We start from the raw sequence: 26,510 nt of genomic DNA on the forward strand, positions 1-26,510 counted from the left end.
AACAGCATCTGAACCACACGGTTGGAGGTGCAGAATAATATGCAGTTCAAGAAAGTGGCTCCCTGGATCATTTAATGATCATGTAAGAATTATATTTAAAAACTGTGCTAATGCAATATTATCATTGACTTCAAATACACAGAACACCAGGAGATGGAGATTTAAAGTTTTAGTCAGGACAGCTCTACATGAAATACTGCTACTTTGGGCTTGGCTAGCACTTGCTGACTGAAGTTATTGAGCCTCACTGCCCCACATGAGTTAGACACAAATTTTAACAGTCATGAGTTCTCCTGGAGAAGCAAATTCAGATTCATAATAAATGGTGTAAAACCGTAACAGAAACTAATATGAATACACCTAAATTTAATCCAATTCATGAAACTGTTTAAACATAGGATTAAATTTTTAAGCCTGTGCTTCAATCTCAATGGCCTAATTGGAAATCGAGTATATGCTGAATACTATTCTGAAAAATTATGATCTTTCAACTCTGGTTTAAGTACTTAATTCTTCTAGGATTTGGTTTACAGTATATTTAAAGTTAAATTCAACATATGGGAAAAGCAGTGGTTATAATATTTAGTAAAAAGGCTGCAACTGTCTCAAAAAAAAGGTAAATTTCGACCTAGATACAAACACTATCAGATTCGCAGTTTTAGAAATAAAGTTAAAAAAAAAGAAACCCCTTCAGAAACATGAGAACAAGTTAATTTTTCTCATACATTCAAACATGTTTTATTTTTCATTAAGCAAGTCACACGATCATTAAAAATACAACTTTGAATAAATCTATAAATTTCAATATGACATTAGAAACAGCAATATTAAAATAACTGATAGCATGGACATTCTGTCAATGTTATTTGTACTTATCAGTATTGTAATAGAAATTTTTAAAAATAATCTAAATTTACCTTTTTAAAGTTCACTGGATATCATTTTAGTCATATTCATATATTTCTTTAGAACACTAACATAATATGCCTTTAATGGAGCCACAAAAACCTGTGATCTAGCCATTAGTTGGAACTATTATATGGAAAGCACATGGCTTTTTCTGAAGGTTCAAGTTTGAACTTGAAAACATTTCTTTCTTTTCTGAGCAGATCTACTCATCCTGTAATGGAAAACAGCACCGCTCAGATCCTGAAGTGATAATTCACATGCAAAGTCAAATGTAGGTTCAATGCAATCTTCTGACTTCACCAGGAGTTCAGGGCAGACACCAGCAAACCAGCACACTGCTATGGACAACCGAGCAAGTTCCACCAATTAAAGAATCTCCTGAAGATAAAATATCGCTACCCACATAATTCTGACTTTTTCATTTGGTATACATTGAAAGAATACTAATGAAACAAACTTGCATTTTACTTAACAAAGAGAATATGGCTAATCAGCAAATTTCACACAGATTTGCTTAAAATAATTTATGGCTACTCCACTATCAGAAGATGCCATCGAACGTGGACCCATATTGCACTGATCCTACCACCAAGCTGTGTGTTCATATTATAGGACTTTTTAACATTAGCATGCTAACCATAAACAAGCCTAAGCCAGAATTTTCTGGGCCTCCTTTACCAAAGAAAGGGAATGCACTTTTAAGTAATTGCTTCCTCTTCTGATACATCAGATGCACAAACCTGAGTCTTCATTAAAGTTCAGAGTAAATTCTATTTTAAAAGTGCCCCAATTTTGATCAGACAGCGGAAACTGCAAAGACATTACTCATGATCCACTGATCCACAGAAGAATTCAGAGCACTACAGGAATCTAACACATGGAAAAATACCGATGTAAAGGGTATAAAAAATGATGACTAAAAAAAAAGTGTTAGAGCTGGTTTGTCACAGAATATATGCTCTATTGGTTTATATTTCTTCATTGAAATACTTTTCCCTCAAAAATTTGACACATATAGCAATGGACAAACAGAGAAATTTTATGAGCAAGTAAGAAAGATAGACAGCAAAAGATAAATGATCCAAAAGAGAAAGGGGGAATTGAGCAAAGTGCATATTTACTGAGAACTTACTCTTGACAATGCCGTATTTCTGAGCTATTAGTGCTGCCTGCAGGCTCTTCCCACTGCCTGGGGGTCCACAAAAGAGAATCCGTGGTGTAAAGGGGGCAGCTGATCGGTGTTGGGTTTGGACATAGGTAAGAACTAGAACATGAGAGAAAGGCAAGAAATACAGTTTATATCCTGTCTTCTTTTAAAAAAATAATATAAATATTAACTTGTCTCTCTCTTTTTTTTTTTAAAAAAAAGGTTGCATTGTTGATCATCATTTATTTTATCACTTAAACATCTAGATACTCCAACCAAAATCAGGTCTCTGATAAAACTGTCATGTCAACAGCTTACACTGAGAGCCACTTTAGAAATCTGACTATCATTACACTCCTATACCTTCTTTCATCAGCGGATGTCAAACCATTTTAAAGAGCAGATTCAATTAATAACTGCTCTTTTTCTGGTTTTTTTTTTTAGCAGGAGTAATTTTGCTTGATAGGTACAATTTTACCATACAAATTAGTGGGATATAATTACATTTAATACTTTCTGCAGTTTCTGAACAAATATTTAAGTGTGATAACTCAGGATGTTACGTTAATATGACATTTATCTAGCTCTGTGTGTGTGATTAACAAACTCCTAATTACAATATTAGGATATCCTGACACAAGACGGCATTGACAACACATAACCAAGTATGATTTTACTCTTTTGTCCATAATTTTTGCATAATATGTAAAGGATACCTGAGCTTCTCTGTCCAATTCCACTGTTTCCTGGACATCGTTGTACATTTTGTATCATGTAGGAAATACTACATTCACTTTAAGCTACAAATTATAAGAGCTTTGGAAAGACCACAGGAGAAGTGATGCACCATCAATATGACTGTATGATAGAAATCTGAACTTTGTTACAATCTCAAAAGAAAATCTGATAGATCACCAAGAAGCTAAAAGACGACATGACTTGGTAGTGGGGACAAATTAGGGTCGTATTTGGACATTGCCAGACACTCTTACTCCCCGTGCCCCTTTCACGGCTAACAAAAAATAAAGCAGCACAAGCTTCCACACAAGCCTTGCAAGCTTTCCAGGAGGCACAGCTTCAAATGTGAAGGCTGAAGTTCATGCTATCATATCCTGACCACCATAGCTACCCATGATTAAAGCAGCATGCGCAGACCTACACAGGCTTTGATTTCCTCTCTAATTAGACTAAAATACCATTTTATTGGTATTATATTGCAATAAATAGGATGGGCTTAGCCATTAATGTTCATATGAATCATAAGCCCATACTGGGGGAATTAAAAAAAACAAAAACCATTGATGAAGAGCATCATAAGGATCAGTATTTTAACTACCATTGTTACCACATTGCTGTACACTAACTTCTTCTGAGGATGCTCTGCTATACACTGTGGTATCATTATAAAATCTTTTCACAACAAAGAAGCATCTCCAGCAAACTCCAGCCCTGCTACTTCTAGGTGGTGGACCTGAAGTACTGAGAAACCAACTCAAACTGCAATCACATGGGATCATATACATCTCCTTCTCCAGTGCCACCAGCTGTACAACTGAAACACTGTACAACTGAATTTGATGTCATGTATCCTAGCATACATTAGCAGTAATTGCATTACAGTTTAAGAGTTTACAAAATTTTATAACTGTATGAAGCACTCCTTAATAATACTAGTATCGGTGAAAGATGTCCTCTTTCTTTTTTAACTCTATTTGTAGCAATAAAAATACTTAACAAAAACCCTGGAAGATCATAACAGATTTTACTAAAACCCAAGTATCAGCTACCCAAGGAGTGCTCTCGTTATTCTGAACATTTTCCATAACCCAGTGTATTGAAAAGCACAAACATTACAGGCAAAGCACCCTGCTTACAAATGATGCTTAATTTGCAGTAAATAACCAAGTTAATTAGGAGTAATGATCCCCTAGACAGTCTCCACATCTAATTATTCTTTAAAAAAAAAATCTGGCTGCTTGATGCACTGCAGAAAAAAGATCTAGAGAGGATTTTTTCATTCCAGTTTTCAATTTATCTCACTACATTATTAATTAATAATAATTAATATTCAGGCACTCACATTTTTATTTACAATTCAAGGCATGAATTCTTTATGAATGATGATATGAACTTTTAAATTTAATTAAGTAATTTAGAGGTAATTAATGTGTAAATTCAGAAAATAAACTTCCTACTTGTTTATCTTAAAAGTGCAGCACTTGTTATTAAAAAAAGACCTTTTTGAGATGCAAAATTACTGGGATATAACAGACCATCTACAGACTGACAGCTACAAAGTACATTATCAATTGGTCTTTCTGGCAGTTTCCTTATTCTCTTCTTGAAGAATCAACATTAAAAGTCAGATTGCATTACAGTCAGGCAAAGGCAAACAAGAATTGTTGAACAGAAAAGCCACCAGCACAAACAGCTTTTAAATAATGAAATGTTACCGGCTTTGAAATACTCCTACTTCTTATCAGACCTGTGGAAGGTCTCTCCCTTGGGGAGATGAACAACTGAGCCACAACTGAGCTTCTTTTAGAAAAGACTCTCACAGAAATAATGGTGACATTTGCTCTATGGAGTCAGCTGTTCCTCAGCAAGACGGTGGAACCAAGACTTTGCAGTTACCTGCACTTACTCTAGTCCTGTAACGCAATTACCAGGAACAGCCCAAATGCTGTCCTAAAGAGAACACAGTTCAGCTGGGAGCCATCTCTGTTGACTAATCCTCATCCTACAAACTCTCTCTAACGCTAGGAACTACCTTTCAAATACGAGTGTATCAACAGCCAGATTTGCCATAAAGGTACACATTTACCCTGTGAGAGGACATCCATGGAAGGCTGGTCTGCATTGAACGATTTCAAAACTTTTTGGTAGGTCTGGAAAACCCCAGGGAAGTTTCTGTGATATTCCAGCAGTTTCTTTGACGTCTCCTGCTCAGAAAGATCTTCTGGTTTCACCAAACGTTGCTGTACCAGCCGATCACTCGGCCAGTCAAAGGTCGTATGGTACACCTCTAGAAGTGAGACACTGATTAGGAACCAAGAGGATGATTGAATAGGTCTTGCTCAGCACCAGAAGGTTTCCTAAACAAAATCAAGGTCTTTGTTTAAGCTTTATATTGCAGCACAACTAATAACCCGTGCACTTTCCTCGCACTGCCAGCTGACTCTGCAGCTGCACAGATAGGAAGCGGCCAAGGCAACTGCCCACCCATGTAGCCAAGACAGCATGACAAGTAAGAACCAGGAACTGAGGACAGCTCTCCAAATTCTTAGACTGAACCTTAAGCAAGACCTTTGATAAGCAAATCTTCTTTATAGCGAACAAAAGCCATTTATTTAGTTAAGAACATAACTACTAATTCCCCTTGCAAAACATCCAACGTGATTTTTTTTCTATTGAGCAATGTCAGGACTTTACTCTCATGATGGATGATTGATAACAATACTCAACAGCCAATACAGAGCTAAGTCTATTTGACAGTCACAGATAGTTGGAAGATACCTAGAAGCATGCCTGCACCTCAGAAGAAAACACTACCTAGCAAATACACATAGCAAAATGTAAGCTCAATATGGACAAATCTAACCCTCAAATATTCCGTACTGCCATAGCCCACTGATCGCAGTCGCAATACTGAGCTTTACATTTTTCCATATTTTATTCGCACAGAAAATAACGCAATGTCAACAATTACTTTTTCCAAACAGATTAAATTTATAATTACAAATTCCTACTAGTTCTTAAAGGGATACTGTTTAAATTTTAATCCCACCAGTATTTCAACATTTGATAACAAGCAACACTCCAGATTCTAGTGGAGATCAGAAACAAACACATACTGCACCTTCTGTGACGGGATCAAGTCTTTTCCCACTGTTCCTCTCAATCAGCACAGTGTCTGGAGCATAAAGCACAACTAGACACATAAAAAAAAGAGAAATAAAGAAGAAAAAATTAAAAAGTGTAGCTCTTGTTAGTTACTTGCATTATTTTCTGTAACTGTTTAGATGAATCCTAGTATAAAAGATGGATGAATGTATTTCAGGAACATTTGTCTCATTCTCCTTTTCCAATATTCTATCTGCAAATACTTCACTTCTAATTGGAATTTTGCTCCACCTCCTAAACAGTATAGTGGGATAAAAAAATCTACTGCTCCAGTCCAGTACCCAGGAGCAGTAGCTGTTCCCACCATCCATACCAATTAACAAGGTTCTCCCTCAATTACATTGTATCTGCAGCCTAGGACAGAAGTACCCACAGGTTGCTCAAGACCCATTCTCTTCTACACCACAAACAATTACTTTTCACCCCCATACTTCAGCAGAGACACCAGTGAAACTTATCTTACAACCTCATAGAAAAGTGTTCAAACTTGATTAGAAAGCATCAAAAGATGGAGAATTTGTTTCCTAGCTTGCCCACAGGTACACACTGTAATTTAATTACTATTTTCAGTGCATTTGATTATAGGTTTCAAACAAGTTCTTCTTATGATTTTCTTCTACGTATCAAATAGCTCTTTCAGACGCTTTTCTACCCATTAAGGTACTCACACACTGTAAATCTCATCTCCTTTCAATCTTCTTTTTGATTAACTAGACAGACTGAGCTTTAAGATTCTCATTCAGGTCTTGGCTGCACAGATATAATTGTGAGCAAAACTCAACTTCAGATGTTATTAGCTATATTAAAAATACATGCAAGTACTAGACATTAAACATTTTTGCCTAACTCTACTGCAGTGATTCTGAATTCTTCATTAACAGTCGAATCTCATCCAAATCAAATCCAAAGTGACAATTCATCAAGTTCACTAACATTCTGTTCACTATCCACTGGCAAGCTCTACATTTATAATTTTATGCTGTATTCCACCCTATAATAATTTCTTACTTTCTAAGTAGGTCCTCTAACTATATTTATTTAGGACAACTGACTGTGTCTACACGGCATGGGCAGTTGTCAAGGTCTTGTCTATCAGCACTTTGCCAGTAAACAAAGGTTCCTCTCAGATCAAATCAGAATCCACTCCTACTCTGAAAGGACAAGCTCAAAATCATTATGTTTCCATTTCACTTGGTGGAGTAGAGTTTGCTAAGTTTGCATTCTCTAATACAACAGAAGGATGAATTTGTATTTAGTACATGGGGAATTGTTTTGGTCTGAGAATAAAGGCTAATTTCTAGAGTTGGAAGTCAGGGAAAACTTAGACCCACTCCTAGATCAGAATATACATAGAGCTGCTTAGAGACACTGAGCTGGAGTGGTCTTGAAAATACAGAACTAATGTGTAAGAAGAAAAGGGTCCATGTGTGAAAGGCAGGGTTTAAAGTCTCAAAGGTTACCTCAAGTTTTTGAGTCAATCTGATCGATAATGAAATATCCTGCTGTCTGGTGACTCCAGTGTCTTCAGTATCAGTATTGAATTTATGGAAGATTTTTGGGGAGAAGCACTTCTAGTCTTTCCTACTGGCTCCAATCACACATAAACCGTGTACTGCTTACCAACGTGCCTAGGAATGATGCCAGCTGATTGCAGCATCCATGCCTGTTCTTGATTTTCAGGAAAGCCTTCCAAAATCCATCCCTATTGAACAAAAACATGAAACAGTTATTGATGCTGGAAGAGAAACCACAAAAATTTGCACTAAATATCAGTGCTATTTGCACAAAAGTTACCTCATTCTGATCAGCACAGTATGTTAGGGAAGCTCGTGAGAAGAGAAAGCAAACATGGAGCACTGACATTTTTGTGAAACGGCACGCAACAATACCACTGCCACGGGGCAATGGGAACTTATGTATTGCAGCAATGCTTTTTTTTGTTTTCTTCATGTTTCAATCTTAAAAAAAGAAAGAAACTTCTATCTTGAATAAAAACAACCCAAAACAATTTCTGCAGTTTTGAAATATTCAAAAGGATATCAGCCCACACTGTGTATAAAAAAAGAGGCTAAACAAATCTAAAGACAGATTTAATGCCGAGAACACTGAGGAAAATATGCACGCTTTCATTATTTTCTTAAATTATACAGGAAAACTCACAGTAATGGAACCAGCGTTCCCAAAGCTAATGAAGCAACAGAGCAAAAGAAAGAAAAAAGAAAAAAGAGCCTTTTGCTCCCTTAAGTCCTTGTTATAGCCAGCTAAGTGTTGGATTGAGCATCTTTAAAAAAACATTTACAGATCTGTGAAATACCATAGGAGAGCTGCAGCCTCACTCAGTTTCTGTGTGATGCAGTATTTGAAATCTAATCGACTTCCCAGTCTCAAGTCTGCCTCTTCTAAACTTTCTCTCATGTATTTGTTAGTTCTTTAACTACACATGTCCTTGTCACTATATCCTACACCTCAAAATAACTTTGTGATGCTACAATAAATCTGGAAACCATCTTTGTACTGAAATAAAGAAGATATTATAATATTGCATTAGCTAGCAATCATTATCATCTCCCACATAAATTTGGAGCTCTGTCAGTATGGGGTCCAAAGGTTTTAACAGCATTTCAGGGAAACATATCACCAGGACTTCCATAGGAGGAAATTGAGACATTCCAATTATACAAGAAAACAGAGTAGACTATTTAAAATGCCTTAATTAGCCTGGTTCCCGGAACATGTCATCCTGCTGATATCCATAGAAAATAAGAGACTCAAGTAACTGCAAGCCATTTTTGCCACTCCCAGTGTCTGCTCAATCGGATTACAATGAACCACTGTCTAAGGTCACACAGGTGCTGAGAAATCAGTTTATCCCTTGGGACTTGCAGGAGGCAAGGCTATACAGTATTTCTAGTGGTATGCTAGAAACTTCAGCATATATATTCTGAATATACTGTGCCTGTACAACACATACACATAGGCCCAGATCCTCTTCTGGGGTGAAATGGCATCAGAGGTCTGAAGACCATAAATACAATAAAGGCAGTAAATCTATGCCAACCACATAAACTACAAATATGGCTCATTTTCTGCACTCCAAGTGCAACACTTTTGGAAACTAAAACAAAATACAAAAAACCACCCCACAAAACCTTTGCTTCCAATGTCATGGCAGGTTATTGCTCAAAATCACATACTGAGCAACAGGCAGCAAACACAATATTATATTTTAACGATGTATAACAAACTTCAAGAGGTTTTATATAAATTTCAATGGTCCTTAAAACTGGCACTAAGCAGTTTTATAGCTAGAAGTTTTTGGAATGTAAGAAAACATAGCTCAATAAATAGCTTCCTGCAACAAATACATTTTAACTCATTAAACAAATGCAAAATAAACACACACTACAAAAATAGTTAGCATTTTGGATCTTATTTCCAAAGGTCTCCGAGTTCCAGGGTATCAGTCAGTCCCTAATTAGAATACATTATCCATCTACTTGACACTTCAGTGAAATGTCTATTCCACCACAGAGCTGCAGCTTTGTTCAGAACAGGTTTATTGATATTCTGCTGCATTCCCTCTCCATACCCCCAGTGGCTTGGTTCTGTTTTATCACACATCAAAAAGGCCGTATGCTCAGGGCACCCCATGCACAGCTCGGAGCTGGAGGTCTGAACAGCTGCAAGTAGTATGGTATCACAGGAGGGACAAGCTCCAAGCAGATGTCACAGATAAAAAAAAAAGAAAATGAAAAAAAAAAAGAAGAGTAAAAAGGGAATGTGGCTTGGGAACGAAGCAAGAGGAAGCAAGACACAGCAGAGCGAGACCTGACTTAAAATATGCCTATCATGCTTTATGCAAACACTGGTCTTCTTTGCCCTCCTGACTATCATTAAAGTGTAATTAGTAACTTCACATAGTAAATTTGTTTCTTTAAGAAGCCATCTATTTTTTGTTCTTGATAGCAGTAACCTTACATCCGTGCATGGATTGCACCTTTTCACATCAAGAGTGGAACAAAGGCTAAAAGTGCCTTTACTCCGTGGTCACTGCTCCCTCTCTTTCAGCTGGAAACCTCAATCCTTTGCCACAGGAAGACTGCTGTAAATCCAGCATTCTGCCGGTGCCTTGATGCCAGGTGAAGTGCTCCTTGGAGATCCATGCCATGCTGAAAATCAGCAACAAGGAAATACTTTGAGATCCATCACTTTCCTCTCTAGATTTAAGAAATCTAGAGAAAAGGAAACACTCAAGGTCATTCCCAAATGTAAATGTCATTCCTTTGCTGGCACTACTCTCAGCTATAATATCAAGCCTACATACTTTCATGCTTTCTACCCCAATAACAATGACTTGGGTATTCAAGTTCTCTCCTGTTATTTAATCTGTACACTAATTTTTTTAATTACAGATTGACACTGCCTTAGAATAATGAAAAGGGGTAGCACAAAGAAATAATGAAGAATTACGTGGCACATCTGAAAGAAATCTCAGCCACAAACAAAAAGACCAAACATCACGAATACTGCTGCCTTTAGGAAAAGAAGTCATCACAACAGTTTTTCTACATCATCATCCAGTATTTTTAAGTAGTATTACATGCCTTTCACTCCCACCTGTTAAAAGGGGACAGACAATAATGCAAAAAAAAAATACTATCAGTAATAGTTTTGCCAGTATGGATGTAAAACTTCTGAGATTTTCAGAAAACAGCAGACTGAGAAGTGTCGTTAATCCAGCTCCTGCAGTCCATCAACATGAGCAGTATCAATGATGGAAGAAGCTCAAACTTTACCAAATTTCCCATTAGAAAGACACCTTTTTATTTACCACATTATTTCTGCAAGTTGAGTAAGCTGCAAAGCTTTTTTTTTTTTAAAGAAAAAAGCCACATTCTTCTTGAAAAACAAAAAAGGTAATACCAATCAGAAGTAAATCTACCACTACTCATGGGCCTAAGCTTAGTTTCTACGTGGCCCTGAAGACACCAGCAAGGTTGCTCAGCTCTCTCACTAATTCACCATGTAGCAATCTCTCCACCAGCCTTCCCCAGTTGTATAAATTCCCTTCACAATACCAGCAGTCAGAGGTGCCAGAGCCAACATGTACAAACCCTGTAAGATGAAAAGTCTTCATATCAGCTTCACAAGTCCCAGGTTCTAACATAATGCTTGCAATAAGTTTTCTGTGTATGCTGGAAGACCTACCCGGCTGATCCCTTGCAGTCCTAACTGCATTTGTATTAGAAGAACACAGCCCAGAGTCTCAGCAGAGCTGTTGATCAATAAAAATGTTCTCCTTGGAGAATGCCTGTGACATCTATAAACCTGTGAGTGTCAAAACAATGGCACAAAAAATTCTGTATTCCTACTGTCAGTGGGATGAAAGCTGTACAATTAATGCCAAGCCAATGACACCACAAGGAGAAATAAAACAAACAGCTGGTGGTACTGTGGCCCAACACACTGCTCCTAATCTATTAACAGTGTCAGAAAAAATGCTGACTCATCATTTGAGAGAAATGGCATAAATCTGTTCAATGAAGTACAAAATCCACAGTATTAATTCTATTTCCAATCACACAAGGAAAATATTGCAATTGATATACATAGAACCTCTCTCAAATGAAAAAAAAAACCCCATATATGATGTGAGGAAGGTTTAGTGACCATGAATTACTATTAATTAAGCCTGTGTCTTATCTGCACAGTTAAGTAGTTTTTATTAGTTCACAGAAAGAAAACAGGAGTGGGCATCAGAAAATTATGATCCTTTACAGTTTAGAGTTGTCAGTACTTTTAATATCCTAACACCTCAGTAATTCCACACGAACGTAAATAGTGGTGTTAACTTATTTTTACTCCTTCAGAGCTTTCCCTACTGATGGAAAAGGAAGGACTTTCATAGCAAGATATTTCCCAATGCAAATAAAGGCACTATCATGCAAATAAGGGCACTGTCATGCACATCTCTATGAACTGGCAAAAGGACAAGATTAGCTGGGCAAGGAAAGGTTTGGTTTAGCTTAATGACTTTTCTCAGTAACACTAAACACCAGCAGATAGTATTCTAAATTAAATTCTCATGCAACCAGTGGATTAGAAAACAGGATAGGTTGAAATACTGCTAGTTCTAAGCTACTGCTTAGAGAGACCAGCATACTACCTATTTTGCTACAGTTATAAGCTTGCAACAGAAATATGACGGACAGATGTCCTCTAGCAAGCCTCTCAGGCAGGAACAATTTAAGAGATTACATCTCCAGCTATTCATTACCATCCTGATCAAGTCATCCTTTCCACAGTTCATACACTGTAATGGGCCATCTGATCTAGCTCACACAAGGCAGGCCCATTGAAAGCGACTTCCATCTGTGGCTTACATTAGGATAGTTGACTTCGCACAGAAGCACGTGAAGACTTCTTTGGCAATCATTGACACCATCTGAACTCCAAAAGCTGAAACTTCAATCAGGGGCAGAATTTTTTTTCAATTCTTCTTGCTAGTTTTGTTGATATTTCTCTGCACCTATAGATACCTCTGCACTACAGAATGGTCATCTTAAAAACTACATGGCAATGGGCCAGCCCACAAGATGATTTTGTTTTAGACGGATGGAAGGATCCAGTCTGCAGATCATTGCAGACCACACCAAACACTGAGACAGAGAAAGACATACAAGATATAAGGTTTTCAGCATTTCCAGTTTCTTTCAGTGTCTAAGGCTAAGAAGCTCTAGGAAGTAATTTTCACACATCAATGAACTGTTAATTACCAGGCCTGTTTTATTGAACCAACCAAGTGATGATGACAGTGTTGAGAAGCAGCAGATTTTACTAAAACTATGAGCTTTGCAATATCTCTATGAGGTCAGGAAGTACTGGTTATCCCCTGATCCAAAGGTGTGGCTGTGACAGAGTGACTGTTCTGAAAATATGTACTATTTATCTGAAAAAAAGTGGTTTAGTCCTTCATGAATGTAACATCCACTTTGGGCTGGACTTTTTCCTCTCAAGAAGTGCACCAAATAATGTGAAATCCGTATTTTGGCACTGTTTAAAAACAGGGTTTTATCCATTAGATTAGTATGTCTCTTTCAAATCACCCCTTACAATAGCCCAATTATGGACTCAATAAACCATAACAACACCTGAGATTTTAAAGGAAACACATAAGAGAGATTCTGCTTTCCTTGAGTCCAGACATTCATTTCAACCAATATTAATCTACTTCTCTTTTGGTTCTGTGTTAAAAGTCTCTACTTACATTAAGACTAAGCACATAGAGAAAAAAAGCCACACATCTGTGAATACAGCTAAACCTATTCAGTTTCTTATTTGTATAAACTAGCAGTGAACATATCAATTGTTATCTAGAAGATAATATATTCAAATGCAGTTTTTCCTAACACAGAGAGAAAAGACACAATAAGAAATAAAGAAAATTGGAATGAGTAGTTAGACTTTCCCCCCTTTTCCTCAAGAAGAATTAAAATCTTAACTCAATATATCGATCTTTATATATTTTCTGTTTATCTGTTTTGTCCACTATAACTCTGCCAGTTGCCCCAGGCAATCAACAAAGCTTTGCTTGTTCAGCCTTTGATCATCTCTGTGCTAGAAGATTAGCATATGCATACTCTCATCCTCCCCTTTATCCTGTTAATAAAGCTCCAAACTCCCTCTGCTGATGTTCAAGAAAGCAATCCGCTCCACAGCCCCCAATGATTTGCCCCCATTCCCTCCTCTGCTCAGGACTCAGAATGCTAACTACTATGCACGAGTTGTGTAAGTGCTTATCCACTGGCCCTCTGAGGAGCAATTCTTACTTGTTTGATGCAGTCCACGTTTGACAGACGTTCCTGGATCAGATTGGCCCAAAGCGCATTGGGAATTTTCTAAAGAAAGAACAAAAAAAGGCTGAATATTCACAATTGAGTTCAAAAGGAATTTTACCATGCAGGCATATTCCGGTTAAAGGTGAAGTGAGATGTCTTCTAAAAAATAAATAAATAAATCTTTGCAAGTCCCAAGTCATTACCATAATATATCAGAGAGTTAATAAGGGCACAAAAATCAGTGTTAAAGGTAAGCTGAACACAAAGCCTACATCCACGCTTTTTGCACACTAACATGGAAGCAGTGCCAAGTTTTGCACACCAACATACACACTGGACATCAAACCTGCAAAGGGATCCATAAGAATTTCATATCCACAAGCAGTCCTTTTCACCTCGAGTATCTGGTCCACTACTGCTTCACATGTCAGTGGATTCAGCATTAGTGACATTAGCAGCTACAGTGAGACAAGCAGAACCTCAAACACAGAGCGAATAACACACAGTCTGATTTTTGGGAGTTTAGTTTCGTAGTTTCAAAAGTAGCTCTCACTCTTTCATCATCCAGAAAAAGTTTGTTTAAAGTACATTTCAATGTTAAAGTTAGTTTATTTTTAAACTCGGGACTGGGAAATGGGATTGAAACTGCATGTACCAGTATTTTCAGAAGCACTGTTTCTTGCTGTGACTATTACTTTGCCCGTTTCTAGAGACACTTTGTAAGACAGTATTTGCTATCTGACAGAACAAAATTCCTATACAGATTAACTTTTTTTCTCCCAACAATGTTTCTTCCGTTATTATATTATATTTCCTGACAAGAAATTCACAGTATCCTTCTTTCCTTCTTGTAAGAATTTTCTTCACTATCTTGTTAATTTAGGCCTCATTCTATGCTGAACTCAGTTAAACAAACTATGTAAGAAAGTTTAGCTTGATAAAGTCTATCCGGCCATGCCAGTCAGAGCAGCTGTTAAGAATTTGACTAAATGCTTTGTCTCAGGCTCATTCATTTTGTCATTATTGCTAAAAATGAATAATCAGCAAAAAATCTGCAGTCAGATTCTCTACTACTCAAGTCAAAAAAACATCTTTCACTTAACCATGTGAGCTTGACTCCCTGTTCCACACAGTTCCATATATAGTGGGTTCCCATCTCTTTTTCTAACCAAACAGTCTGAAGGACATTATCCTAATAAAGGAGTATTTTGGTAGGTTTATGTTATACTAAAGGATGCAGATAGATATAATGAAAATGTGGCTGACTATGCAGAAAATTTTCGTAACAATTATCTTCTTTAGATGATGAAACATTTTCATCAGAAGTGGTGGAAATACTACCACACAAGTCACTTTAGAGTGGAGAAAGCACTCCAGAATACAGAGAGGAGACCAGTCTGGCTCTGGAACTGACAAGGTGACCTAGTCAGGCACTGGGTTTTCTTGTATTGTTTATCTCTGCCATCCCCAGTTCTCAGTGCCTTTCCTAATATCAGCCATTCATAAGGCAACATTCAAGCAAGGAAAAGAGAAAAAGGGAAAGAAATTGTGGCGTTTCTTGAAAGTCAGCAGGTCCCATAGGGTGGTGCGTCAAAGCCTCCTGCAGCCTCTCGCTGCTGGAGCCTGGGTCTGTGGCTTTGAGTCTGTCACCTTCCAAAGGTGCCCCATGCTGCTATCAGAAACAGCCAGCGTCTTGCTTCCTTCTTTGATGTGTCATGTCAAGACAGGCTAGCGACTGCCGGGGGTCCACTCTGCTAAGCCTTGCCAAACCAATTTAAACCAAAATTATACTAACTTCTTTCAGTGCAGTGGTATTCTTAGTGCTCTCCTTCAAGCAGGCTTTATTGGACAGAAACAATCAAGGACACACGAGTGGGTATTTCAGTGTTTTAGTTCCTTCTGCTCTCTGTGGCTCAATTCCAGTCTCATTTCCTGGTCACTTTTCCTCCTACTGAGCAGTGGCCTACAAAATCATTTTCAATGCATTGCTTGTAGAATTATTCAACCAGAAGTCATTAAATCTGATAATATCAGATAGCCCATTTACAATTACTCTCTCATAAACACTCACATAAATATATCATGAGCCTGGTAGATGGAACTCCACCCAGAAATCTGCAGTAACGGACAATGACACACGTACATTTGTTTCTACAGAACCGTACCTTATCTAAGGCACTTTGGGCCTGTCCCAACATTCAGCTTAGTTAATGGAAAGACCTGCTGTATGGTACTTTGTTTACGTTCAGACCACTTCTCTATAGACACTGGTTTAATCATTATTTCCATACTGCTGAAAAACTGTACTCTTTCATGATTAATTGTAAATATTTCATGTTAATTCAGGGACATCATCCTTCAACTTACCTGCCTGATCTACTCAGTTATATCTCAATGATCTTTTCATAAAACTGCCACACTATTTTTCAGGGGGGAGGAGCACTTTCACTAGATGTTTTTATTGGAATATTTCGATATATTTGTTCTGAAAACAGTTACAGCTAATCCATTCTGACTTCCTCGAGATTGCAAGTTGGAGTAAAGAGCAGTGAAATTTGAAGAAATTTGGTTTAGTATTCTGAGAATCATGAATGTTTAGATTTCACTTGTTCAGATAAACACACATGAAAGGTTGGTCTTTTTTATGTACACACAACACTGGAACAGTTCCTATGTGTTTCTTCATAGTGGCTTGCTCTGGAATAGACTAGGAGACCGAACGTGCATAGGTAAGGATGCCTTGGACTTTCCTCTCTTCTGTTATATTTCTTCTCAAAAAGCACAGGGATATGATGCAAATCTAGAACAGTTTTAAGTCATTAAGTAGTACACAAACACATTAACTACAATTTTGTATAACATTAAGAGCACACCCATTCCACAAGCCCACAATTACCACAGTTGTTTCAACTTATTTTATCCAGTTAACAGGAAAAGTGAAACATGCAATAGCTGATCATTAGACTTCACTATAGGAAAAACCTGAAGGTGCTTCCTATTAACATTATAATAACGAGAGATGAGGGAATAATTTGCAATGATTTATCAAAAAATGTAGCCTCTTTTTCTGTTCATTGAATATTTATTGATAACTCATGGTTCTTCCAATGTATTGAATATTCAAATATATTTGACTTCTTTCATGGAATATTTTTACATGCAGAATGATCACATTTTGCTTTGAACAGTCAATATTTAAAATTCACTACCTGAGCTGTGCTCATTAGTAAGTGGTCAGGTGTGTGTCAGTGAATGATTGCATGTCCAACTTTAAAAATTGAGCTTCAGAGAATAATCACGTATTTTAAATACACCTTCCATGAATTCTTGTGCCAGGAAAACTCAAGTGCTTTAATGTTCACTGGAAGCGAACACAAAAGAGATGAAAGCTTAGCTGAAGATAAGTAAGTAAAATATGTGAACAAACATTTGCAGACCTTTTTGCAGCGTTTGCCCAGATCTAGTAGCATTGGCCTACTGACCTAAAAATGAATGACCTTTGGCACTGGGGTTAATTTAGCCACAGTAACCTTATACGCATGAAACGTTCCTCTAAGACCATTGGATTGCGTTATATGATCTTCACACCAGACTTTCAAAAACACAGCCTCAGTTCCTGCTTTTCACCTTTCCATTTATTAAATTGCTTTGGCCAGGACTACAACTTTTTAATGCCCTGGCTGTATCAAAGACAGTATAAACAGCTATTGTTCTGTTCCCAGAGAGACATTCAAACCCTATTAGTGCTACTGGATGTTATGTATGCTACAAGAGTCGAGTTTACCACTCACTTCAGCAGAACCAGGGGTCAGTTATGGCAACAGTAGACTTAGCCAGCAGACATGAATCAGCAAGAGAAAAAATAGCTCGTGAGATGACAACTTGGCTACATTTTAAGTCATTGTAAAGCTCACATTGATTTAGAGGAAGCAAGGAGTTCCCTCCTAGTTTTAGGAGTCACATTTGAAGAATCAAACTCATATAAAAGAACAAAAGAAATCTCGTGAAAACGTTCTTCTAAGATCTAACATCTCAAAAACAAAGGCAAACTGCACAGTACCAAACCACCACCAGATTCTGCTCTTTGGGTACTCCTCACTACCTGATTAGCCTTGACAGTTTTTACTTTCATCTTCCATGCCATCCATCTTTTTAAATCAGATAAGCCCAAAAGGACACCCTTGAAAGTGCATCTGTATAGTATGAAATATGTTAATAATTACAGTAATTAAACCAAAGGGAATTTTTGTTTCAAATTCTTCCCCTCTAAGTTGAAATTTATGATTCTAGCAAAACAATCTTTAATAATTGGAACAAAGATTTCAAAGTACATATTCAAGAGAAGAATAATTTTATATCATCCCAGCCAAAAGCAAACCTTTTTGCCAGTAAGTTCAGCGAGTTAAATGAACTCTTTCCTTTCAGATCTTTAAGAATATTACTCAAGGCATCTCCAAACTTCATTCACTAATTCAGTGTAATAAACCCTACCTTGTTTTCAGCCTAATTTCCTAAAGAAAAAAAAATCTACACCATCTACCATCATCTCAGCAAATAATGAATCTGTTGGCCAGTTTTAATCACATTTAGCAGGGGTGCAGAATCCACAAAGATATGAAATAGCTTCAATCTTTATGAAAATAGGTGATGAGGGAGAAAAGGGAAACTCAAAGTAGTGGACTTCCTAGAGAGAGACCAGGAAAGCCAGACTTCTTCCATTCTATTGCTCATGTTACACCCTGACATCTGGAGAAAGGAGTAAGCAGCAGAGATGCTTCTGTGTATTCAGGATATCTTTCAATTTATTTTTCCAATTTACTTGTCACTAGCCTTTATATAGCCTTTCAATAACTGACTGGATCGTCATACGTCTTTTGAGCTAATGCACTAAGTAAGTTATTTGTGTCATGCTACAGAGAAATCAAGCATGCACAACTAAGTAGCTCTGTCAGATCAAAAAAAGTTCTTTGTGTACATATTTTCCAGAGCATTTTGTACTGAAGGAGACCTCAGAGATTAATGCTTATTTTATTGAAATTATCAAACATGTTGAAACAGAGGATGCTTTGTTAATGATATAATGAACCATGTTTTAAATTGTATTGTGCATCCCTGGACTTCTCACAGTTCTGTTGCTCATGCCTAAGGCTAATGATTTTAAGACCTCCATTACTCTACACTGTCTATCTCTCCTGCCCCTCTTCTATGCCCCGACACATTTTTATCTCTGTTCATATCTTATGTAGCAGAGGTTACCCTTATTCTCTGAAAGGCATTGTACCTACATATACACAAACCAATGTAAAAACCACCATAGATATAAGATTATTTACTCTGATCTTCTCAACTCAGCAGTGGAAAACATGGGAATGCCACATAATTCCTCTTCTGTGATATGAGAACTACTATTATAATATCCTCTTACACACCTGTTTTCTTTCTTTATATGCCTTTGCTTCCTTTGTCAGCGCTAATATTTCCTTGAATAACAAAGTCTCCCGAGAGATACGTACGGCATCCAAATGTTTACAAAGCCACATTGCCTGAGGGAAGAAGAGAAAAACACAGGTGGAAATACTTGGAAAGAAAATGAAGCATTTTTTCAGAAGGCTGCAGAAAAGCAGAGAGTGTTTTCCTAGCCTTCCATTTAAGTATACAAGCTATATCTCTAACTTCAAGCAGTTTCTTACAAAGATGTTCAAGATTCTACAGCTTTGAATAAGGTCTTTTTCATCTACTGTGCTACAACACAGACTTTGCAGAAGAAAGCATTCTTCCTAGTACGCACACATGACCATCATCTGCAAAGTTTCTGTGGTCAGCTTTCTCTGGTTCAAATACAACTCTTGACATTTTCAATTACACAGTACCAGTGGACGTGTGCGGCAACAGGCCATGCAAATGAAGCAATCCACTGTATGGGTGTGTCACAAACATGTAACTATGGTACTCCTCCCAGGTTAATTAGCCCTGCTAAAAAGCTGGGAAAAAGAGGGCAGGCAGAAATCTGTTGCATTACAGCTGTATCACTACCACCGCCTGCGCAAGCTCTTGCAGAGCTCATGTGAATATTTCCATTTAACATGTAGTGTAATGTACAGGCAGATCCCTCAAACTTGTCGAGTGCTCTTCTACCACTCTGACAACTTCGAAAATTTTTTTCTCAGAATAAAATTGTCACAAGTGCTGATCTCAGCAGAAAGTCAAAAGGTAACTGGACAGTATTATAACGTTGAAGGCAGCATACTTACAACTGTAGTTTTCCCGGAAGCAGTTGGACCAAGTACACAAATTCTTGGAGCTGTGAAACAAGAATATGTGAATGTCAAGATGCAGAATAGCAAAAATCCTAACCAGTTTCCCACTACTGCATTTAATAGGTGTAATCACAATGAAACAATTATTTCAGCTGGAAATCTGCTTGAATGGAGCCTTCAGGATTGGGCTCCACTGGGGAAACAAAGGGCAAACACTAAGTTAGTGCCAGCTGGGTCTTCCTTTAATCTCCATGGTCAATGAGATTAATACTCTGACTAAACATGCCACTTAGAGAGGTATATATCTCTCTCAATCAATTTAAACACATGGACAGTCTAGTAGGTGAACCAGAGCATAAGATACAAACATTTCCCTATCAGAGTTTGACTTATACTCCTAAAATGTTGATTTAGACTTAACACGTTTTGTGATTTAAAAATATTTTAGTTTTTACATGCAGGGCTATTTAAGACCGACTATTATCATAATCATGGAATGGTTGATATCGGACAGGACTTCTTGAGATGGTCTCTTTTCTCATTTCCCTTGCACTGTATGGTAATAAAAATACTTTTTACTGTGGCAAAGCTTTTGGCTTTCATCCCCAAAAATGCAATTTCACTTTTTAGTTTCATCTAAACAGGTTATGTAAGGGTTCAGAGAAGATTGAGATATTGCAAAATTAAGCACTTTCTACCCTTTTTCACAGCTACTTTTAATTTTTCCAGTCATCATTAAACTTAATTTTCTTTGTCTCTGTATCTTGTGTTTCTCTACTGCATGTCCCTCTCCTTTCCCTGAGGGGGCAAGGTGGCAAAAATGCATCCCAGTTCTGAGGAATTCTTAATCTAATGCATACAGACAACACAATAGGCATTGCTGTCATAAGTGACATCGGGAAGGAACTAGAGGCAAGACAAACAAGGAGAAATGGAGTAACTCTTAGGAGAGTATTTGGGACTTTTTCCATGAGCACACCTTGGGCTGCAATCCCTTGAGCTGTCATTTTATATTAACATCTTTGATATTTTTTCCTCCCCTACACCTCGGGGGGGGGAACATCTGAACTAAAGGAGACCACATACAGAAGGGACTGATGAGTGTTTACTGGGAGTAACATAGGTCAAACCAGAGGAGAGATCTACTCACCCAAAACCCTCTTCAGCTCTTGATAACCAAGAGAGATAGAGCGTTCGATGGCAGCAGACAGGGAAGGATGTGAAATGTATTTTTATGAGGCCTTCCATGCACTTAACAGTTAATGGGCAGGTGCAATTTTTAAACATACATGAAACCCAAATTACAGATTCATCTTTACAAAGTTATCTGACTTGGAAGGTTTAAGAAAAACTCCCCCCTTATTGGTTCTTGCAAGTGCAACAGAACTAGTACACAATGTAGAAAAATACTTTAAAAGGATACATCAGCTGTTTTTATCATCTAATTTCTTTCAAATGTAATGTGATTAAATCCTAGGGTTTTTTTAATCTAACACCTTGAAACTCCAGCCCGGTACTTAGGAATTATTTATAAACAGCGTCATAAAAGAGTGCTCGGGTGCCAACACTAATCAACTTCTTCAAACCACTTCAAAGAAAATCAAAAAACCTTTCCATCCACAGATCCTTTTGAGGTTTAACTAGGAGCATGATTTAAAATTCACAAGAAAACCCTTAGGTATTGAAGCTTTAATACACAGCTTTCTTGGACAAACGTTTGATAAAAAACGAAACATACCATTATATACACCATATCATGCTTTAATATTGCCCAGGGCTACTGTAAATGCTCACTTTGTACTAAATCTGGTTTTCTCTCTGCTTAGTGGCTGGCGGCAGATGGGCCACTGTAATTCACTGATTTACTCATTTGCACACTTGTAAGACTCCTCCAAAGCATTCTCCCCAAACATACGACACAAGGGCACAATGAGGACACGGCTGTATGTAATGTTTAACTCCCTCCAATCAGCAAATAGTCAGTATTTAATTCTGGAGGTCTAAATCAGCAGCTAAAGTCAGGAATATCTAGAAAATGCCTTTTTCTTCAGTAACAAATCATATTTCATCCCATGTTTAGTCTTGATAAGGTGTTACGGGATTTACTCTTCCAAGTTTTAACATTCGCCAGCAATCTTAGTAATAACAAAATTAATCCTGGAATAATGCTAAAAACCAGCTGGACTCACTGACTTCCATTTCAGTCCAAAAGACTCTATGATTAATATTAATGCAAAAAAATTTGTTTAACTTGTAAGAGAAATCCTTTGTCAAACAGGAAAAGCACATAGTACACGATGAACACTCTCGCAGAACTTCTTTCTACATTTCTTGAGAGGTTTGACTGAAATGAAGAACTCATCCTGGCTCCTGAAAGCTTTTTTTGTTAGCACAAACCAAGATGCAATGTAGAAAACTAGCATCTTTGTCTCTTAAAGAATTACCACTCTTCATATGGTTCTCGAAGGCTTTTAGAAGCAGTACACAAAAGAACAACAGCACGGAGCCTTAAGCACAAACATTTAGCCACACATTTGACCTACAAGATTTTCAAGACAGTAAGCTATAATCATCATTAGACTTGTTTATATTTTTAAGAGTACTTTAGATCCTATTATTAATTAAAAAGGTTTTCTAACTTCACACCTGGGATAAATGCAATGCTTCTTTTCCACACATCTCTGTTTGAAATTTTCTCTAGGGCTAGAACTGTCTAGCAAGGCAAGATCATGAAAATTCATCACTTTACTGATGGCTCTAATAAGGTTTTTTTTTCTTCTAAATAGTCAGCACCTTCCGCCATGATCAAAAAGTAAAATCAACTCCACTACAGATTTCTGTTACATTATTTTCCATATAATTTATTCTTAAAACAACATTTAGACTTTAATTTTAATTGGAGTTCCTTCCCCTTCTAAATAGGCTTATCCAGACCAAAAGGAGACAGCATTTTTCCTTTGACAAACAACTGCTGTAGTTCTATCTTTAGCCTCCAAGTACTGAAGCCATGAAATGGAAACCTGCCTAATTCTGTTTAAATAATACCGTGGGGCTTAAGGACAAACGGTAGCTCCATGTGAAGAAATTTTATCAGTGTTCTAGCAAACTGCATGAAAGTCCTCTGCATATTTTCCACGGGTCTATAAAAGAGATTGATTACTCTTGCTGCCTGCATCAGAAAAGGCTGGGCACAATTTGCAGGATTTGATTTTTTGATATATAAATGTACTTAGCAGCATTTCAATCAACATCCACCTGATCACCACCACTAAGAGCTCACAGCACCTCGAGTGAGAATGATTTCACTGATGCTACAGCAGAACTTTCAAAATGGTTTACTGTGGTTTTAAAGAAACATCAAAGCCACATGACACTACCTAGCCCTGACAGCTCATGCAGAACAAAAATTATAGTTCAGTTGTGCATATCCAAATATAATCTGCCTAAGGGTGAACAGTTTGTAAATCAAATAATTTGATTGAGTGTACATGCTTTTATTGTGCAGAATACAGACTTCCTATTCAATTTACCAGGTTTTGTTATCCACACAAATAGGCATGCTCACTGTTCCTGCATCTGAGGTGCCACTGAGCAGTGGAACTCATTAACAGCAGCCAGTAACTAACTAATCAAAAAACAGAGAATCTGCCAGCCCAGGTAGAATAGGAAACCAAATTTACACCTGACAAAAGGAGTAATTAGCGAGCTTAAAGACAACAGGAAATATCAGATGGGGCACAGAACGCATTAATAATTGATACACTAGAACTCTTTGTTATTCCCTTAGAGGGTTTCATTGTTATAACTGTTAAAGTGCATTTTTTATTAGATTACTCACTAAAAAAAGAAATTAAAAGCATCTTACCTATAACTATTCCAAAACGCTCATCTTTTTCTTTTTTTTTTTTTCCCCCTCAAGACACAGCCTGAAAAGTTTTATCCATCATTTGCCAACTGAAGTGCAGCTTTCAAACAGCTGTTTACAAATAAGGAATTGAACTATTTATGGAGCCTCGATTTTCACTTACCATCATCGTTGCTTTGCTTTAAATGGTCTATCATATACTGAATGGGATCATCTGGCTTATGAATTAATAGCTCTTCAAGCATGTTCTGAAAATAAATAGGACAAAGTCAAAGGAATATTTAACATAGCTATGCAGTCACAATATATTGCATTTTTACAGCAATGCTACAATAGGGATCTTAAAGAGTTTATAAATGCTTATACATTTTCTTAAAGACTCTTTTCATAGACAAAACTATGAAACCTATTTTAGAGGCTGAAAAAAATAAAGCACGGTCAGAAAATTGCCAACCAAAAAAATTAACATATTTGCTTTGGCTTATTTATGACAGATACGGACACCAGAAAGGTTTGGCTTCAGCAGCCTGGTGTCGATAATGGTTGAGACAGCACTGATGTAAAAACCATGCAAGGAGTTTCAAAATCAGAGTCAACTTAAATCAGTGTTTCTGCAGGGGAAGTTAAACCCCCTTCTCAAGCAATCCCCACCAGTTTCCGAGTAGCCCAGAGGGCTGCAGAATCGTCAAGACCTGCAGAAAACACAAAAAATCCAACGAAAGCCACAAATGCAGCACATCTCGCTTTTGTATCCATACTAGTTTTCCTTCTACATGAAAAGTAAGGGGAAGGGGGGGGAGAAATTAAAAAAAAAAGGCCTAAAGCATTTCCTTGACTGCCTATTTTGGCGCTCGTTTTCATATTCAGTGTTTGAGTGTGTACAAGGCCTTGCTTCAGCTGCCCCTGGCAGCAGTGGGGCTCTCCCGGTGATTTCGGCAAGGGTTGTAGTTTCACAGGCAGAGCAGGGAGCAATGCTTAGAAACAACAAATCCACAGATTTTCTTACCAGACATTTCAGCACAGCTGAGAATTTTGCAATTAAAACTAAACATCAAACAGCAACTAATGTTCTGACTTAGATTACCTACTGAAGTGCTCATGCTGGAATAGGACGTCTTTTTCTAAAAATCAGTCATAGCAGTTTAATATTTGCAAGCACATTGCATAAAGTCTGTATATTGCATAAAATTTTATACTCTAACCAATTGATTGTCTTTTATTGGAGTGGCCTATTTTCCTTTTCTACTTCATCCACTTCATTAGAATAATGAAAACACTCAATTTGGTTTATGAACTGTTTCACGTGCAAGTCCCGATGCTTCAAGGTCTGGGTAGCACATAGCATAAAGTACGAAATTTGTATTTTTATTGGAAGTCAATTTAAAAACACTACTGTCCAGCAACATTTAGTTAAACTAAGAAATCAGAATTGGGCACTACAATTATCAGCAGCTTTAAAAACAACAAACCTAGAAAATCTGGTCTTATTACGACTCAAAATTGTTTAGGCTGACAACGATTAATACTTTCACTATTTCATGCCCAAATCCTACCAGCGCTTACATGCACGCTTCATTTTATCCAGTTTAATTTCACATTAGGAGTTCTGTAAATCTCTGGGGGAGGTCCACGATTTGGGTCTCATGTTTTAGATTTCATATGTTGGGTTTTGTAAATATTTAAGTGTAGGAAAACAATTTCAAGCTGTGTTTGTTTATATCGTTATGTTGCTACAACACAATTGAAACATGAAAAGAAACACAAGACCCTGAGTAAATCCCGTGTTTTATGTAATACGAGGTCCTGCAGCTGCATTCAATACCTCACGCCATGCAAAACACAGTATTTCCATAAAACACCCACAAATATTATACCACACTGGTCATACGAAATGGCCTTGAATTACATGGGGGGGGGGGGAAAGAGATAAAAAAAAGAATAGGAAAGAAATATAAGCTTTTGTGTGTTTTCCAGTGAGATCTGAAAAGTAAAAAGGCCTCATAACATCGACAGTTACGAGTTAGCAGCGGTACGCATGGGGAGTCTGTAACAAGTGCTCATACTGGAACAGCACCAGAATATTTAGTTCCTCACACAAACCTCCCTGTGCTCGACAAAAGGGCTTTTTCCAGATTTACAGCACAAAGCACACCATTCTCCAAGGCAGGGAAACCGGTATTGTTATTTACTGAAATCACAACAATATCAGAAGTGTACTTCTTATTTATTTCAGACGCACATCTCCACCGAAAAGCCACGACAGCAGCAGGAGAAACAACTTTAAAGGGATAACGCTGGCAAAGGGGCAGCAGCCCTGGCTCGGGAGGGCAGGACCCCTCAGCACCGCCTTTCCCACGCTCCTCGGCCCCAGCCCGCCTGTCCTTCCAAGTCTCGGCACCTTCCTCCCACAGGCTGCCGCTTTCTTTCGCAAAATCGACACGCAGTGAACCCTAGCGATTGCCCAGCTATTATTAAAATAGGTAACTAAGGGCGCTCGGTCAGTGCGCGGTCCCTCACACAGGGACACCCGCCCACGGGTTTCCACACGAGACCGGTACCGGCCGCTGGGGGAAACGGCCCCGGCAATGACC

General features: G+C 37.7%; 1 protein-coding gene across 1 annotated transcript in view; it reads right to left on the minus strand.

Annotated features, from left to right (window-relative positions):
• AK8 (adenylate kinase 8) overlaps positions 1-26,369 on the minus strand; it is a gene marked incomplete at both ends in the record, with an annotated part of 40,091 nt that extends 13,722 nt beyond the window's left edge. The window contains 10 exons of the mRNA XM_010194233.1: positions 2,042-2,173; positions 4,881-5,081; positions 5,916-5,987; positions 7,580-7,661; positions 13,789-13,857; positions 19,227-19,340; positions 20,049-20,098; positions 24,083-24,167; positions 24,571-24,611; positions 26,159-26,369. Of these exons, the coding sequence (XP_010192535.1) occupies positions 2,042-2,173; positions 4,881-5,081; positions 5,916-5,987; positions 7,580-7,661; positions 13,789-13,857; positions 19,227-19,340; positions 20,049-20,098; positions 24,083-24,167; positions 24,571-24,611; positions 26,159-26,369 (1,057 nt within the window). The remainder of the gene's footprint in view (positions 1-2,041; positions 2,174-4,880; positions 5,082-5,915; positions 5,988-7,579; positions 7,662-13,788; positions 13,858-19,226; positions 19,341-20,048; positions 20,099-24,082; positions 24,168-24,570; positions 24,612-26,158) is intronic.
• Positions 26,370-26,510: the final 141 nt, after the last annotated feature.

The sequence above is a fragment of the Mesitornis unicolor genome, unplaced genomic scaffold, assembly GCF_000695765.1.
Source record: "Mesitornis unicolor isolate BGI_N332 unplaced genomic scaffold, ASM69576v1 scaffold2981, whole genome shotgun sequence".
Taxonomy (NCBI): Eukaryota; Metazoa; Chordata; class Aves; order Mesitornithiformes; family Mesitornithidae; genus Mesitornis; species Mesitornis unicolor.